Below are 18880 nucleotides of genomic sequence, written 5' to 3'. Positions count from 1 at the left end.
AAACAGATGCCAGACAAAGGCTGCCCAAGCAACACTAAGTACTCTTCATGCAGAGGCCATTAGAGGAAGTCCCTAGAGGACCTCATGTGGGCAACTTTGGAAATGATCTTGACAGAAATTATTCCTTCACGCTGGAAGTTTTAGGAGGCATTAAACATTTGCTTTGTGTGTAAGAAAGTCATGTAATTTCCAAAGATTCCCAGATTCTTTGTTTTTACAGTAGCAAGAAACATCAAACAAGCTTCAACTGATATTTGATAGCAGGTGAAGAAAATAACTAGCCAATCTGGCCAAACTATGGAGTCAGGTAAAATACCATGCAATCCTGAACAGAGGTACAGTCTTCTAAATCCATTGACTTCATGTGATGTCCACAACTTTTACACCAGGCAGGCAAGTCACCATGTGGTCAGAATGCCTGTCACAGACCCCACTCTTTATATTCCTAATGATCGAATCATCAACTACTAGAAGGCCATCTCCCCCCAGGCCGCCAGGTCCATCACTTCTAAAGGATCATATCCCTCCTCAGACTGACTCCCTCTGATCTTGAGCCTCTCCTCTCATCCAGAAGAGTGGGACTGTTCTGGTAAGTTCTTCAGTGTCTCTTTCCCAAACCACTCTCTCTGTCTCCACTTCTCGAGATCTGCAATTCTCCAGGGAATGAACCTGCTGCTGTCTAAGAGCCACAAGCTCCAAATAGTGATCACACACTCATGATCACCACCCAGTGGTAGTTAATCATACATGTCGCAGCCTCTGCAAAACACTGGATAGCCCCAGATCCCCTGCTGAATTCCATCTTCATACTTCGTTTTTCTTGATAGCTGGTAGCCTGATCTTAATTGCTCAGCTTTAGTATCAAACATGGCATGATGAAGCTTGAGAAATCACTTGTGGGGTGACAGGAAACAGCAGCACAGTATGCCATGTGCAAAATATTGTAGGCACCATAGAGAACAGCAAAGTGTGTGTGTGTGTGTGTGGGGGGGGAGAATGCATATTGTTCTGCTGGTTATAAGGAAAGCAGGATAGGCACAGAAAGGAAAGATGGGGGAGAGGGTTGGAGACAATGGTGGGCAGCTTTCTTTAGCCCAGATATGAATAAAACCGCACGACTTGCTGACAGCTGGACAAAGATGTGTTCATTCTCTCTGTATGAAATCAAGACCACCTTGATAGGGAGAAAGGAGGATTTTGTGGGTAAGAGAAAGCAAAATACTCATGGATGTCATAATGAATGCTCTCACATTATGATCCCAATATTTTTGGCAGCACAATACTTTAATCAGGCCCATTCCAGAAATTGCTTCTCCCCTTCCTTCCAGCTCTTGTGATCTGATGAGGGGTGACCTTCTCCCCCCCCCCAACCTTCTTCTTTGTCCTTGACAGGGTGGAGGTTTTTCTCATCACCTTGATCCAGGTTGAATATAAACCAGGTAGGATGAAGACCTCAGCACCAGGAGTAGAGTTTACAGGTAACATTGGGCTTCAAAATCCTAAATGGCCTGGGCCCAGTATGGTTAATGGGCATGCCTGTCCAAAAAGATCTTTTTCAGCGGTGCCTTATATAATTGTTGTACTAAATTACTTGTTGAATTTCCTTCTGCCTGTGCTGTACCTCCTCCAACATCAATTTCATTCAGAGCCTTGGAGTTCCAGTAGGAAAAAAGCCTCCCTCTGTCCACTTTCTCTATCCAATGCATAATTCTATAGACTACTACAATGTCCCAGACTCTTTGGCTTCCCTGGTAGGAAAAGCGCCCCATCCCCTTATCAACTTGGTTGCCCTGACATCCTTTGCATGCTCAGCATTCTTTGAACATGACCCCCAGATGTCTGAGAAAATATCCAAGCGTCAGGACTTTGTCATCATGGGTGACTTCAATTTCCCAGATGTATGCTGGGATTGTAAACTAAACATGAGTAGGCAGTGTGATGCAGCGGTAAAAAAGGCAAATGCCATTTTGGGCTGTATCAACAGGGGCATCACATCAAAATCACAAGATGTCATAGTCCCATTGTATACGGCACTGGTCAGACCACACCTGGAGTATTGTGTGCAGTTCTGGAGGCCTCACTTCAAGAAGGACGTAGATAAATTTGAAAGGGTACAGAGGAGAGCGACGAGGAGGATCTGGGGCCAAGGGACCAAGCCCTATGAAGATAGGTTGAGGGAATTGGGAATGTTCAGCCTGGAGAAAAGGAGGTTGAGAGGGGACATGATAGCCCTCTTTAAGTATTTGGAGGAGGGCAGGATGCTGTTTCCGTTGCCTGCAGAGGAGAGGACATGCAGTAATGGGTTTAAACTACAAGTACAACGATATAGGCTAGATATCAGGAAAAAAATTTTCACAGCCAGAGTAGTTCAGCAGTGGAATCGGCTGCCTAAGGAGGTGGTGAGCTCCCGCTCACTGGCAGTCTTCAAGCAAAGGCTGAATACACACTTTTCTTAGATGCTTTAGGATAGCGGTCCCCAATCTTCTTCTGGTCGGGGACCGCCTCCAGGGGTGGGGGAGAGCCAGTGGCCTGGCTGCCGCAGTTGCTCATAAACGCGCATACCCAATTGCTGCGCATGCGGTGTTTTGGCCACCAGGGGGCGCAAATGCGCATGCGCGGCAGTTCCACGCGTGCGCGTTTGCGTAGCTGCCTGCTCATGTTTAGTTTACAATCCACAAGTACCCCAAGGTCTCGTTCACACACAGTGTTACCTCTCGCTGCAGGGGGGGGAGGCAAGTGAGGCTGCTGGCGGCCCGGTAAGATGGCCTTTGCGGCCTGGTACCAGGCCGCGGACTGGCGGTTGGGGACCCCTGCTTTAGGCTGATCCTGTGTAGAGCAGGGGGTTGGACTAGATGGCCTGCATGGCCCCTTCCAACTCTATGATTCTATGATTCTATGTCTCATGGTCAGGAGTGAGGCTGCATTGTGCCTTTTTAGTTTTAAATTAAATTGCTGCTCCGCTGCTGATATGACCTATTTATTTGTTATTTTAGTCTTTGAACGAAAGGAGAACTAAGATGGAAGTGTTTTTTAAATTAAAGGCTACCAGGCTGGATAGAAGGAAATGTAGGTAGCCACGCAGAGAATCGCGCCTTCTGCGATCACGTGGAAAGGCGGTTTGCTGAGCCGCTGAGTTGGTGGGTGACAACTTTAGTGTATGACTAAGGGCTCTGCAGAAGGCGCATCACCCACGCGGAGCTTTTTGGTTTCGTTTTTTAACTAAATAAATCCCGGCTCAAACCCCACAAACACACATGACACCCAAGCAGGAAAAGGTGAGCGGGACCACTCGAGAGACGTTTTAAAGCGCTTCAAAGGCGGGCTTCTTCCGACGTCACAACGGGACCCCTTGTTCGCTCGCCGATTGGCTAGCGAGGGAGGAGGCGGCCACGGGACGTCGCTGTTTGTGTTTAAACGTTCCAGCGGGAGGGTGGGGCGCCGAGCGATCCCGGGGTTCGGGCCGCCATGGTGCCCGCGCAGTGCGTGAAGAGCGAGTACATGAAGCGCTACAAGGAGCCCCAGTGGGAGGCGTGCGGCCCCTGCTACCAGGAGCTGCTGCGCTACCGCCTGAGTCGCCGCCTGCTGGAGCAAGCGCACCGGCCCTGGTTTTGGGACGACTGGGAGCAGAGCAGCGCCAGCGCCAGCGGAGGGTCCCCGTCGCCTCCGGGCACATCCAGCCCGCCGGCTGCCCAGCAGCGGGAGGAGGAAGCGGCCGGGACAGCCGAAGTGCCCCGCGAGCCTCCGCCTGGCGGACTCCAGGGAGTCGGGGAGCCCCGCAGGGCCAGCCCGGCAGAACCGCAGCGGGGAGTCGGTACGCTCCGGGAGGGAGGGAGGGAGGGAGGGAGGGAGGGGGCCGCGGAGAGCCTGGCTGGAGGCTCCTGCTGCTGGCGTGACCTTGAGCGCGTCGCTCGCTCGCTGGCTGGCGGCACGCGGGGCGGTGGGGGAGGGGGGAGGGGGGAGGGGGGAGGCTGCGGCGTCCATCTGTCCCCGGCCTCCTCGGGCAACCGGGAACAGCTGGTCGAGGCTGCGTGGCCAGCGCGCTCCTCTCCGTCGCGAAGAAGCAGGAGGGCGCAGGGACCCGGTAGGCGCTCCGCCACCAGCCGCCGAGGGGGCTGAGTCGCTGGGACCATCTGCCAGGCAGGGAACAGGCGAGGGCGGGTCGGCCCTTATTTCCTCCACCGCCGGCAGTCGCTGGCTGCCCGAACACTCCCCCGCCCCGGAGCCTGCAAGGAAACGGGCAGCAAAACGCCCCCCCCCCCCCCCGTGGGATGCTCCGCCGCGCGCGAGGCCTGGCCCAGCGGCTGCTCCACTTCAACCCTTCCCTGCCGCTGAGCCTGACCCCGCGGCCTCAGCCACTCTCCCCAGCCTCCTGCGGGCTTTTGCCGGCCAGAAAAGCGACTCTTTCAACCTCCCCCCCCCCCCATGGCGGGTGGGTGCGCCTCAAAAGCGGGGCCTTGCTGACCAGGGACGGATCCATGGTTTGTGCTTTGGAGGGAGGGGCGGAAGAGAAGCTTCTACTAATAAATGCAGGATTAATTCAAAAGACCACTCATTCCACACAGGTTGCATGATGCATTTTCGGTGCACAAGAAGTATGTTTTCCTGTTTTGCACAGGAAAATCCAGCTGCAAAAACAGTTTGAAAGCACATTATCCAACCGGGGCAGAGTGAGATCTGTTAACATTTGTGTTCATAAACAAATGAAATTATGTGAGAGCATAACATTTGTTAGTACGACAGTCTCGAGGCCATGAAGTGGGCCATAGTAATATATGCAGCCAGCCTTGTTTTATTTTGTTAGCCATAAGCCGGCTTGGGGAAATCTAATACAATCCATTATAAAACAATATTAAAACTTTAAAAGCTCTGATTTCACCTGCTGCTTGATCAATCCGCTTCTTCCCTTGAATATTAGCAGCAGGAATGACCTGGAGATGACTGGAGGGAGCCCCCTAGGTTTCGATGGCTGTGCATGTTCTGGCCTCAACTGAAGGCCAAGCGAAGGAGTGCTGTTTTGCAGGCCCTGCAGATCTTGAGTAGATGGAGCTAGGTGTGTCAAATCCTTCATAAGACTGGGCTGCTGAATGTGTCCCTCAGGCCATCCTAGAATTTGGGGGGCGTGCAAAGTGCTGTCAAATGGCAGCCAGCTTGTGGTAGGGAGGTGTTTTTGAGGCAAGTGAGAAGCGGAGATGGGTTGCCATTGCCTTCACCTGCAGACTCTTCCCTGGTGGTCCCCCACTGGTCATTAGCTACTGAGATCTGGTGAGATCAGGCTATACCAAACCACCTTCCCTCCCATTCTAGAATTTAGCTGCCTTAAAAAGGAAGTTGAAAAGTAAGGAGTGTTTTTAGGCTGTGGAGCCTCCCCTGGTGAAGTTTTGCCCTGATGGCATAATTTGCTTTAGTTCTGTTGGCACAAGTGAGACCAGTTTTAGATAATGGTTTTTGGGACTTCAGCCAAAGTACCATGATTTTTCCTTAGCTTCGGAACACGTAATGGGAAGATGCCTCCCTCGATGTGAGCATATCAGTACCTTGAATGCGTGTCAGATCCTGGCATCATTACATGCTGAAGAATCTCGGCCTGCTCATTAGGCTTCTGAGTAGCCCTATTACAGCCAAAACAAAGTCTGAAAGACCAGTTTGCCATAAGGCCTTTTGTTTTCAATAATATCTTGAAAAAACACACCTTTAAAAATGGTGAAAATTACAGAAGTATTAAACCAATTTCGGCAAAGCTTCAGATTTTGCTTCCTTTACACCCATGGCTGCAAAATGTTGAAGGAATTTATTGACAGTATTTTATGTGGGGCAGAAAATCTAGAATATGTTTCCCACAACACAAAGTGGTAAACCTTCTATGGTCAGTGAGGAGCCATAGATCTTTGTTCTGCACATGCACACTTGAAAATGTAACGTGTAGTGATATTATAACACTGGTGGAGCCTGGTGCACCATTCACTTGTTTTGTATGTGAGGCTGGAATCTGTTCTTAATAGCTGGAGGTGCAATGCTTAGGGCACTGAGTGTGACTCACTTCCCACAAATAGTGAACATGAGCAAATGTCCGCAAATGAAAGCAACATGCAGAAGGTATGGCTGCTAAAATGTGGTGATGAAACATGGGAAAACACTACTAGACCAATTAGGATACAGTGTTTCATTTTGAAAAGTATTTGGAACAAAATGTTGACAGAAGTATGCTCCCAGTTGAGATAGCCTTTACCTCTGATGGGAAAGACATTTTTCCTGTATAAAACTTCAGTTTGTGCAGTACTGATATATATTTTTTGCCTTCTCTGTTGCTTCTCATTAGATGACAGTTGTAGTGGTATCATGTGCCATTGCCTTAAAAACGGCTGTTTGTGCAGTATGTTCAGGATTTCCTGGCAGCTCCTTAACTGTACTAGTGATTCTCACATGGATCCATAGCTGCTTATGTAAGTTGTTGCTATGGTTTCATGCATCTTAAAATCTGCATAAGCTTTTTGTTCTCCCCAGTTCCCAAAAAAAGGCATCAGGAAAGACTATTGCATGCCGGCTGCAGAACTTGCAGTACCAGCTAAATTGGTGGAAAGGGAGCTCCAGTCTTTGTACAAGTCACACCCCTGCTCTGACCTCTTGCACTGAGAAAGCAATGGACCTTGTGCTTCTCCTCTCCTGATTACCGATGTCCCTCCTTTACTGCTGTGCCCAAACCCAATCGGTTCCCTTGGTAAGGAAATGTTGCCCTTGCCAGCATTCACAGAAGATATAAAGGTAAAAGGTAAAGGTATCCCCTGTGCAAGCACCGAGTCATGTCTGACCCTTGGGGTGACGCCCTCTAGCGTTTTCATGGCAGACTCAATACGGGGTGGTTTGCCAGTGCCTTCCCCAGTCATTACCGTTTACCCCCCAGCAAGCTGGGTACTCATTTTACCGACCTCAGAAGGATGGATGGCTGAGTCAACCTTGAGCCGGCTGCTGGGATTGAACTCCCAGCCTCACGGGCAAAGCTTTCAGATGGCTGCATTACCACTCTGCGCCACAAGAGGCTCTACAGAAGATATACACCCAATCCAATGAATGCACTGGATCCTGTGTCAAGCAGCACTTAGACTCAGCTGCAGTGTGGATTGGTGAAGATAAGAGTTAAGTAACTGATAAATGTTAACTAGCTGTTCCCTGACCTGTATAGCTTGATCTTGACCAGGCTTAGTGGGGGGTGGGCCTAGTAGTCTGTAGTTGGAAGGGAGTTCACCAAGGAATACCAGGATTGTGATTCAGAGGCAGCAATGGCAAACCACCTCTGAACATCACTTGCCTTAAAAACTCCACCAGGGGCTGCCATAAACAAACAAACACCCCCCCCCCCCCATTTGCTGTCCTGTTTCATAGACTACCACTAAATCTGTTTCTGCCTCTCTCCAGAAGAAGAAGAGCATGAGAAAGCAGAAGAGAAAGTTGGAATCAAAGAAACGGAAAAGAAGCCTACAAGGAAAGAAGGGAATAATTCAACAAGTCGTCAATCCGGCAACTCTCCTAGTCACAGTGCCTTGACCAGCCAAGGGGTCAGGCGACAAGCAAAAAGCCCTCAACGGACAGAAACACCAAAGGGAACAAGACACCCATTTGCTTTGTATGGCTGGGGAGAAAAACAGACTGATACGGGCAGTCAGAAAACTCACAATGTCTGTGCATCTGCTTCAGCAAGTGAAGTAAGGCAACTTCAGCAATGTGCTTATGATTGATTTCTTGTCCAAAACCTCACCCTGATCCACATGGGTTCTCCCCACCATTCTAGGCCATTTCTAGTCTTTATATTTCCTCTCTTGGCCTGCATAGATTTTGCAGCCTAAAGCTAGAACTCCTCTTTTGTCTTTTTTTGTCATTATGATCTAGTTAAGCACATTATCTGATTGAGAACTGATTAGGCTGCTACTCTCAACTTTCATGATTTTGCTTCTGACTTCTGTCCCCTCGGCCTGCTGGTGGAGAGTCCTTCTCCTTAATTGCCTGCCGCAGCATACCCCTTATGGTCATTCTGAATTCATGTTCTACAGCTTGCTGCCATTTTTGTCATTCTCCATAATGGGATCCATGTTAGAAAGGAGCTTAGTGTTACCCACTGAGGCACTTGTATATATAAGGCCATAGCTGAATGCTGTGAAATATCATAGTTCTGCCTTTGAAATCAGAATGATGTTAGTCCATATGTAACTACACTTCTGTGTTGACCATAACTGAAGAAGCGTGCATGCACATGAAAGCTTATTCCTTGAATTTGGGAGCTTGGGATCAGCTGGAATTATAACTTGTCTCCAAACTGAAGAGATCAATTCCCCCCTGGAGAAAACAACTGCTTTGGAGAGTAGACTCTGTAGTATTATACTCCACTGAGGTCCCACTCTGCCCCAAATCCCACCCACTCCTGGGTCCACCCCCAAAATCTCCACAGGTTTCGCAAACCAGAGGTGGCAAACATAACCTTGAATAAAATTGTGTTGGTCTTAAGGGTGCCACTGGATTCAAACTTTGTTCTCTTTCATACCAACAGGGCTACCCACCTGACTAATATTGAATAAGATAAACTTAGTCTAGTCTTCTTTTTACAGATTACATTGAATTGTGTTTGCTGACACTGATTTAATGCAGGTGTTTTTTCTCTGTTTCTGGCTGCCATTTCAGTGCTGCTGTGGAAGGAAACATGGCCTATTCTTTATCTGAGGGAAAGAGTAATCTTTATAAAAACAGCAGGCAGTTAGCACCAAGTGCCCCAAGACAGAACAAGCTCGAATTTAGCAATGACCCAAAAGGTTGAAATACTGATGACTCCATCATGGTAGGCTCTTGGGACTTGAGTGACCTTGAAAAGCTGTAAGTTCTAACTAAATGCTGCTCATTTGATATGTTAGATTTGACAAAGTTTGTTCGTACACTTCTAGCAGAATTTTAGAAATCAGCTGGGCCTCTGATTAAGCCAAAGTGGATTTAGGCTGGCTTAGACCATTGAAACACTGGCCGGGATAGGTCAGGATAGCCCAACCTTTTTAGATCTCAGAGGCTGAGCAGGGTCAGCAACAGGTAATACCAGATCACTATGCAGAGGCAGGCAATGGCAAGTCACCACTGAACCTTTCTGATCACCACAGGTTGGCTGCAGCTTGATGGCAAAAAAATGACCACTAAAATATGTGACGCTAAACTTGTCCGAATAGACAATTGGTGTTCAGAGTGAACAGGGAAATAGGTGTCTGGCAATTGCTACAGAAGTCAAGAGAATGGCATCTATAATAAGGCTAGTGCAAGAGCTAGTTAATTACCCTGTCCCCCTGGAAGATTAATAGGTGAAGAAGGTTAAACATACACTTTGACGTAGCTTTTTGAGTGCTTCCAATTACCATGTGAAGTTAAGTAGAAGCACTGAAAGTTTACGATCTGCCCTCTCAGATTGCCAGTGGAGCCTCCTTCATGCTGACTTCATGCCATTGCCTGTATATGAAAGCTGCTTTGAAGCAGGCATACCAGTGACCAATACACATCACATTTGACTACTCTTCTGATCCTAGTTGACCTCAATTTGCTGATTCCTGCTGTATGCATGGGTATGGTTTCTAAATTCAAGGATACTCCCTCAGATTTTGGGTGATGACCAAATAAGTCCCTTTTGAGAAAGAGTGGAGGGAGGGGTGATTAAAGGTGATGGTTTAAATTGGTGATGGATTTTTTGTCTCACGTGATAGGGAACCAGTCTTGGTCGTATAAAAATATACATTAATGTGACTGCATGTGTTTGTTGTTGGTTATATAAGGGCAATCTGACTCCTCCCGTGCAACAAAGAATATACCCACCTGAATCTACTTGTAGTATACTAATTTTAAAATATGGGCTAAGCTTTGGTTACTGAAATGGTGTGCTTGCTAGTAACTGATCAAATCCGAGCACACTTGGCATTGTTGTTGGCTTTATTACCCTTAGCAGATGAAAGATACTGAATTTCTTTACAATCACTTAGAGTCTTGGCTTCTAAACCAGTAACCTAATGCAGTGGTCCCCAACCCCTGGTCTGCGGCCCGGTAGCGGGCTGCGAAGGCCTCGGCGCTGGGCCGCGGCTCCTGCTTCCCGCTCCCCCCCCACAGCGAGAAGCTTGCCAGGCTGTGAGCAAATCGGCTGCCGAAGCGGCCAATCAGCTTGCGGCCCAGCAAGCTTTTTGCTTTGGGAGGGGGCGGGAAGAGAAGCTTGCCGGGCCGCAAGCTAATCGGCCGCTTCGGCGGCCGATTTCCTTGCGGCCTGGAGGGGCAGGGAGAGGGAGCTGCGGCCGCCAGCATGCCGGCGGTGCAAACGCGCACGCGCAGACTTGCCGCGCGTGCGCGTTTGTGTCCGGGGGCACAAACACGCACGCACGGCAAGTCCGCGCATGCGAGTTTGCGCCGGGGCTGCCGTGAACACGCGGGGCCCCGGGTCGCCCTCTCCCCGCACCCCAGCGCAGCGGTCCGCAGCCTAAGAAAGGTTGCGGACCACTGACCTAAAGGAAAATTGCAGCGTGTGGTTTCAGCTGGATGTAGCTTTGGAGGCAATAGTTTTATATATGGATTGAAATGGAAATACCAGTGGTTATTGGTGACATATATCTTGCATCTTTAAAGTGTTGACCTCTTACATTTCTTTTTAAACAGAGGCATATGTCCTTGATATTAAATTTAATTGATGGCAGTGCCATTGTACAGTTTAGCAAGGGTACGGTCACATCCATGCTGTCTCACTAGTGATGCAAGAGGATTTTGCAGTAAGAAAACTCAGTTTATAGTGGAAATGAAAGTCTTTTGTTGTCCCTCCCTGCAACTACCTCCTCAAAGAACATCAGCATTTTATTTATTTGTTTGTTTTTGTTTTTTTTAGGCTTATATACCGCCGTTCCCCAGTTCACAATAAAACATTAAAATCACAATAAAACCCCATAATTCCCATGCATTTACAGAACAACAACGATGGCATTCTAACCTGTCCAGCCCTCCTTGTTCAGTCAGAGGCCATAACCATCAAATCCATGAGAGAGGGAGCCAGACTGACGGATCTTGGGGATTCCAGGGATGGAACCTGGGTTCTGCCCTGGCCTCAACCGTACCCCTGGCAGAAGAGCTCCGTGTTGCAGGCCCTGCATTAAATTTTAAATTTTAACAACATTCTGATCCAATAAATTACCAAAGGAGGTAGGATATGTCCACTGCTTTACTATTCTTGTGCAGAGTCTTTTAATGTTCAGAATCATAATATATATAAAAGAGGTGTGGCAATCCAGCAAAGTTAATAGACCTCAGAAGGAATTCTTGGGCAGGCATATCTAAGGATAACTTCAGGGGTAACTCTCCCCTCCCCCAGTACAAAAATCAGATGAAAGTGTACTTGGCATATTGTTCATTTCTTGTTTATGGTAATAACGATAGACAATGTTATGGTAAAAGCTGCAGAGAATTATAGTAGAATGACTTGGGTTTAACTCTTTGCACTATAAAGGGTCTCTTATTGGGGAATGAGAGTTTTCAAGGAGGAAATCATAAGGCACCTTGAATCTTCAGACTGAGAGAATTTGCACGTGGATGCCCCTAGCAAATAGTTTGTGAGTTGAATAGTCTAGAAAACCACTTAACATTTAAATATCTCTGGCAGATTCATGAATCGGCATTAAGAGCCAAGAACAGAAGGCAAGTAGAAAAACGGAAGTTGTCTCAGAGGCGGATTCACTCGGCAGAAGTAGAAAGAACCTGGAAAGCAAAATCCTCTGGCCCAGACAATCCCTGGATGACTGAATACATGAGGTGTTACTCGGCTCGAACTCGGTGATTCACCACTTGATTGGACTTCTTTGTTTTTTATTCAGAAAATGTTCTCCAATGTTTTCAGGATACTGGTGCAAAGCCCCAAACGACTTATGCAAGGCTTTTACAAAAGGATTTTCTAGCCGTTTGTTTTATTATTTATATTTTGGTTGTTTCTTTCCGCAGTAAGCAGAACAGTTGGATTCCTACCGATGGGAGCTGTATTTGCCAATGTAGCTTCCTGACAACTTCTTTTAAAAGAATGTCTTGCAAGAGGTATTTCTATTGACTGCCAATTGACTTCTAATACACTCTCCCCTTACATCGATATCCTTCAAATCTGATCCAGGCAAAAAGTGATCTTTAAGTCACACAAAAATGTTTGGGAAGAGAATTAAATCGTAACTAATGTAAACTTTCTATATTTGGTGGCTGCTAGACTGTACAAAGAAGTTGCTGTAAAAATCCTTTGAGGGGCATTAATGCCGTATCTGTTATGTGATGTGGTTCACCCTGGAACAGGGTACATCTGGCCTTGTGATCTCTCGAGCACTGCAGGGTGGCTTTCCAAAGGCCATGGTCAAGGAAGGTGCCATCCACTTGGTTTGGAGGGTCATGGATTATACAGGCCAGTGTGAATAGCCAAGGTTCCCTTGTAGTTAGTTGTTGGGGACTGTGGGTTTGAAATACTACAGGTGTTTTACGAATATTGAAACTTTCCACAACTTTTGATAGTGACTACACTTACGTTCCACTTTTGAGTTTTGTGACCATTTGGACTTGTCAGTGTCAGTGAGATAGATTATATTGTGCTGTGACTGTATTTTAAATTGTATTTCTTTGCTGTCATAAACCCACTGTACCAAATGACCGGTATCGACAATCATTAGCCAGTAGTGATGGTCTGTTCAGCGACTGACAGTAATATGTACTTGTTGCCACTGAACTGGAATATGATACTTTTTTTTTTTTAATGCTTTGTCTGGATGGACTAAAATGCATTTCTTAAACACTTTCGTTACATAGTTTTCTGGAGGTTGACATTGTCAGCAGTTTCTAAAATTCTGAATTGGACTTTGCTATTAATCTGATGTAGCTGGTGTATGTTTCAAGTGGTACATATAAGACTCAAGTATACAGGGCAAATATGCTGTACTTTTCCAAAGCATATAACATATCTCGTGTTTTCCCTAAAAGCAGGTCTGTATAGGTCAGAGGAAGAAGCCATTGGTAATTACAGAATATGACAAATCTCAGTCAATGCTTAGTGTTTGTATCTTTACTGACTTTTTAGAAGTGTCAGACTCCAAACCAGCGATTTGCTTGAAATAAAAATGTAGTTTTAGTATATAGAACACACTTAAAGAATCGTTATGGCCTCAGTAGCAGAATCTTTTCCAAGAATGTTGCGAGTCAGTAAAGTGACATTGGAGAGGTAACCTTTGTTCACTTATATTTGGATTTATTCACTGCCACTCCCAAACCCAGCCAGCTTGTGGCAGTTTACAATAAAACCCCATAAAAACAGCAACAATACTTCTTGATGGCAGATAAAACTAATCTGTTTCCCTTCCCCTGTGTCATTGGTATTGATCCCGAAACGCACTTCAGTAATATTGTGAAATTTAAGCTGAGTTGTTGCTGTCTCTTAAGGATGTATCAGGTACTCTGCGTGATGTGGACAACTTGCCTCTTTTCTGGCTGTGGTAGAAAGTTTTTTGCTTTTACTGATTTAAACTTTTGCTGCATCTTCAGGTATTCCTACTGGTGGCTTTTCATGGAATGGTGGCATCTTGGCCCTTTGTCTGTCTTGCTCCATATCTCCAGTTAAGCTACAGAATTAAAGTGCTGATTTTGCTGGGGGATTTGTAACAGTTTGTTACATTGACAAAGAAGTTAGAGAGATGTATGATTTTCTTTTTGCCCTTGTCATGAAGATTTTTTTCATTTCTAAATGAAAGACAGTATTAGAAACTGGATAAGTGATTTTATTGTTGTTCTTTTAATCATCTAGCCCAGCCTTTCTCAACTTTCTTACCATTGAGGACCCCCTGAAACATTCTTCAGGCTTCAGGAAACCTCAGAAATGGTGCAATCGTGCACAATACGGTTGGGAAGCATAGCTGTGTATGTGCCCACCTGGGGTGCCTCCTCTTCCCACCCTCTCCAGATCCATCATTGGCCATTTTGGGACGGGTGGTCAACATGATATCACATGATAAATGTTTAAACATTTAATCTTCTTCTGAAACAGAGACAGTCTGCGTGCACTCCCTCTAGCGAGGCAGGAAGAAGACTGAGCAAGGAGGGTGTTTCCCATAGGGGAGACAGGAAGTTCTTCTTTGACCTGCCTCCCTCGGAGAGAGATGGGAAATCACCCACCAAGCTGTCCTCCTGAGCTAGAGGGAGAAAGCCTGATCTAGCCAACCAGTTTTCAGTTCCTAAAGTACAACAATCACGAGGTTTTCAACAGCATTGTAGCACCTTCCTCCTGATGAATACTTGCTGTATTTTAGGTTCCTTTGAAAATAAATAGAATACATGTACCTTGTATTAAAATTCAGCATATGGTTTTCTGAGAGAACATACTGTGTGGTTTTGAACATACAGCCATAGGTGGTTTAAAAAAAAAATGAAACCTTGACCATTTGTGGTTTTGGCTGAGCATCTTTAACGGGATTTACGTGTGCCATTCTGAGCACATTTAAGAGGGGCTCACTGAAGTCACTGTGACATATAAATAAACATGCTTAGGGCTGCCCTGTTAGCAGAGAATGGAAAAAAAAGCCATCCTGACTAATCAGTAAATAAGCAAATTTGGCAAACTGGTAGTTAATGAGACCCTGATAAAGATCTAAAGTTTGGGATTATTTGAAGTGTTCAGTAGAGAGTACATTTTTGTTCTTAATGCAACTGTAAAATTGAAACACTGGCAGTGGCATTTTTTAAATTGAGATATCTCCTTTTTTAAAATGTCAGTGTAAGTTTCACCATACATTTATCGGTCCCCTGCCTTCAGCACCTTTGATGTACATCCTTCAGTTGCTAAGTGCATGGAGCAGTACAGCTCAAAAATGTTTTACTAGTTGCAGTGAAGTAAAGTAACAAAGGCAGTTTTTTATCTTCACTTTGATAAATTGTCAAATTGGGCCACATTGGGAGTGCAAACTGAAACACTTGTAGAATATAGAAGTATGGTTGGGAATTTTTGTACTATTACATATTTATATGACAAGTCATGAATATTGAAATGTCAGATTTCTCTTATCACATAGCCACATTTATGAAGTCAGTTAGATCCAGCATGTAGATCATACAGGGACTGCTGGCTTGCATAGCTTTCCCTTCTCCCCAGAAGCCTTTTTATTTCTAAGGACACAGAATCCAAGTGCAATAATAGCTGTATGTGTGGGAGGTTGTGGCGGAGAGGGTTGGGGCAAAATTACTTTGTTCATTTGGTCTGTTAATCTCCACTTATGAAAGAGGAAAGAAGGAACACAGCGTATGCCCTATGGTCCCATAACCCTAGCAACTTTGTAGGGGAAGGGGAAAGCCAGAATTATTAGTGATTGTTGGCACTTTTTGCTGATGGATCATGGGATCCATATCCACTGCAATGACTAATTGTTCATGGCTACAAGTGACATTTTATTGAAATTGGTGTTGATCAAACTCTTTGTTCAAGCACTTCCTAAACTTTAAGCATCTTTTCATTAGGGGACCAAGCAGCTGCAGATTGGGAGGATGTGCTCTAGAGCACAAATTTTGACACTGGTATTAGAAGAAAGCATCTCAGTCTCTCTTAAACCGGCCCATGAAGAAGTCCAGAAACTCTCATGTGACATGTTCACTCCTTGCTGTTTCCATTATTAGCATGGATGTTTTTTCTAGCACTAATATATGTTCTCTGCTACTTAGAGGGAAGTGTCTGTGGCTCACTGTAGAATCCTCTCCCTCATCTTCTTAGAGATGTCATATGCCCCTGGGGAGCAGAGACCATCTCATGATTTGCAAACCACTTCCTGTAAGCAATAACTAATTCAACCTATTCCCAACTGCATTGGCACTTAAAAAATAGCTTCTTGGTGCTTCCATGTGTAGATAGCAAAAATATTGTTTTTGAGCCAGGATATACCTGGAGCATACAATATCTACTAGCTATATGTCAGAATTAATGTTTACATCTCTCCCCCCTCCAAAAAAAGTAAGTTGGGTTTTGACCCTGAAGTGAGCTGTGCCAGGTAAGATAGCATGAGAAACATCTGAATATATTTTTGGCTTTAACCTAGGGAAACCAAATTACAGGGTAGGGTCCATGGGCAGCAAAGTTCTATAGAAAGTTGAACTTTGTTCCTGTCTGCAAACCTAACAGAAAAGGTAAGAGGTAGTGGTGAAAGGAAACTCCCTCACTTAGCACTGAAATCACTTTAGAGAAAAGCTTGAGGAGGAAAATGAAGCTTGAAGCAATATGTGACTTAGAATGTTTTCAAGTAGTACTGTTTTTCTAATGTTTGTGTTATTTATATTGTACCTTCCCTAACTTTGTACATGTGAATAAAATGAAATCTTAACAGTACTCTTATGAGTTGAAGAATAAGTCTAATTACATGAGTTGATAAATAATTCATTTCAGAGTTATGGCCATTGAAACACTGGGAAGCTGATGACCAGGTATGGTCAGGCAAACAGGATTCTGAAGAGCAGAACATCTATATGCAAATATCCCAGCATGAGTAATATCTCCCACTAAGAATTTTAAAAAATCCTTCACTATAACAATGTAAAACAAAAACAAGCCCCAGCTGTCGTCTTCAGGAACATGGTGGAAGCCTGCATCCTTACTTCTTGTTAGGTGCAAAGTCCTGTCCGACCTATCGCGACCCCATGGACAATGATCCTCCAGGCCTTCCTGTCCTCTACCATTCCCCGGAGTCCATTTAAATCTTTACTAGCTTCTTCCTTTCACTTTAGCTTTACTTTGTCTTTCCTGCATACGACAGACCAAAAGACCATTAATTATAGAATCAGAACTGGGATGTCCAGGGTCATTTAGTCCAATCCCCTGCAGAATGCCCACCACAGTGACCCCAATTCCATGCCCGATGATGCCCCCCCCCCAAAAATCCAGAATCCCTGGCCAAGCTGGCCTAGAAATTTGCTTTCCAATCAGTGGGTGTGCAGGAAAGGGCCACAAGAGCCAAGCTCAGACACAATCCCTTCTGCCTGCCTCACAATCTGCTTAAGTTCACAGAATCAGCATTTTTGTCAGATGGCTATCTGGCCTCTGCTTAAAAACTTCCAAAGATGGAGAACCCACCACCTCCCAAGGATGCCTGTTCCACTGAGGAAATGCTATGTCAGGAATTTCTTCCTGATATTTAGCCAAAAGTTCTTTTGAATTAATTTCAGCCTCTTGGTTCTGGCCTGACCCTCTGGGGCAACAGAAAACTTTTCTGCTCCATCCTCTCTATGACAACCCTTCAAGTATGGCTATCATATCACCTCTTAGCCATCTTCTCTTCAGGGTAAACTATAGTTTTTTAAGGATAATTTTCAAGATGATGTACTTCCCACAGATTAATGACTCAGTATATTTGCAAGTTCACGGTGCTTCATTTTGATTTTCATATGCCAAAAATGATCCATTGTAAATCCTAGAAAAGCAGTTTTGATATTTGCAGGAGCATGTGAAGATCTATTAACTATTCTTTCTTGCATTTCTCAGAGATGTAGCTTTAAGAAAGTGAACCAATTACACATTTAAGAAGAAATAAGCATTCTGAATTAGACGAGCATCTGACCAGTGAGAAATTCTGAGTTATCTATGGAACAGCCTGCCTAATGAGGTCAGGAAAACTCCCACTTTCCTATGCAAATTTGAATTATCCAAGAGGGCTAATTTACACAAGTAATAGGGTGATGCCCTGACCTGAATAGCCCAGCATGTGTATGTGTGTAAAATGCCATCAAATAGCAGCTGACTTAATAGTAATCCCAAAGAGAATTCCAAAAAGAAAGATACACTTTTAACAAATAGTTTGCCATTGCCATCTGAGAGCCAGTTTGGTGTAGTGGTTAGGAGTGCGGACTTCTAATCTGGCAAGCCAGGTTTGATTCTGCACTCCCCCACATGCAGCCAGCTGGGTGACCGCAGCACTGATAAAGCTGTTCTGACTGAGCAGTAATCTCAGGGCTCTCTCAGCCTCACCTCCCTCACAGGGTGTCTGTTGCGGGGAGAGGAAAGGGAAGGTGACTGTAAGTGGCTTTGAGACTCCTTTGGGTAGAGAAAAGCAGCATATAAGAACCAACTCTTCTCCTTTATAGAGGAACCATCAAATGAACCTGGAGCCTTCTATAAGCCAAGCTCTGCTGCTGAGCTGTGGCTTCCCTGTGCACAAGGTGCTCATCTTCCACTCATGAGTGCCCAGAAAGTGTTTTCTGAATGGGAGGCACTCTGGTAGGCCTTTGGCATGTGCCCCTAGCAAACAAAAGCCTTTCATAGCACAAACACCCATTCAGCAGAGGGCGGAACTAGCAGTCAGCTTCTGATATGCCACTTCTCCCAGCTCCAAGTGCTGCTGCCTCTGGCAAGCAAGAGCCTTTTATAGTACAAAGGCCCACTCAACAGAGGGCGGAGCTAGCAGTCAGCTCCTGAGTCAGCTCCTGATATGCTACTTCCTTCTACTCCCAGCTCCAAGTGCTGAAAAGATAATTTAGGAGAAGGATATATGTAGCCAGAGTTCTATGTGTTCATCCTTGGACACTCTCTTTTACAAGCCGCTTTGAGACTCCTTCGGGCAGAGAAAAGCGGCATATGAGAACCAACTCTTCTTCTGCTGAGGAAGGCAATGGCAAACCATCTCTGAGTGTCTTGCCTGGAAAACCTCATGGGTTCACCACAACTCAACTATGACTGTGAGGAAAAGACAAGGTTGTAATGAAATAGTTAAGAACATACAAAAGAAAAATCCATGTTGGATCAGGACAATGGCCCCTCTAGTCCAACACTCTCTTGTCACGCAGGAGCCAAAACTCAGGTCTCATCTGGTCTACCAGTGGGGCCAGAGCTGAAGATTTTTGGTTC

At 45.5% G+C, this 18880-nt stretch overlaps 1 protein-coding gene across 5 annotated transcripts; it reads left to right on the top strand.

Annotated features, from left to right (window-relative positions):
* The first annotated feature begins 2909 nt into the window (after window positions 1-2909).
* Window positions 2910-12770, top strand: CCSAP (centriole, cilia and spindle associated protein). Of its 5 annotated transcripts, none has more exons than XR_013232800.1 (4): window positions 2910-3811; window positions 7411-7697; window positions 9430-11190; window positions 11648-11788. XR_013232800.1 is itself a non-coding variant. In XM_077346408.1 (3 exons), the coding sequence occupies exons 1-3, from the start codon at window positions 3466-3468 to the stop codon at window positions 11819-11821; spliced, it is 804 nt and encodes a 267-aa protein (XP_077202523.1). In that variant the 5' UTR covers window positions 2921-3465; the 3' UTR covers window positions 11822-12770. The 5 variants fall into 5 exon arrangements, 2 of the variants coding, with proteins under 2 accessions (XP_077202523.1, XP_077202522.1); XR_013232807.1 differs by lacking the exon at window positions 9430-11190 and adding an exon at window positions 8668-8856 and having other exon boundaries at window positions 2918-3811; window positions 11648-12770; XR_013232811.1 differs by lacking the exon at window positions 9430-11190 and adding an exon at window positions 8668-8821 and having other exon boundaries at window positions 2918-3811; window positions 11648-11782.
* Window positions 12771-18880: the final 6110 nt, after the last annotated feature.

This window comes from Paroedura picta, chromosome 1 (genome assembly GCF_049243985.1).
Source record: "Paroedura picta isolate Pp20150507F chromosome 1, Ppicta_v3.0, whole genome shotgun sequence".
Taxonomy (NCBI): Eukaryota; Metazoa; Chordata; class Lepidosauria; order Squamata; family Gekkonidae; genus Paroedura; species Paroedura picta.
Note: the sequence above shows the minus strand (reverse complement) of the source record. Positions and strands in the feature narration are given on the sequence as shown.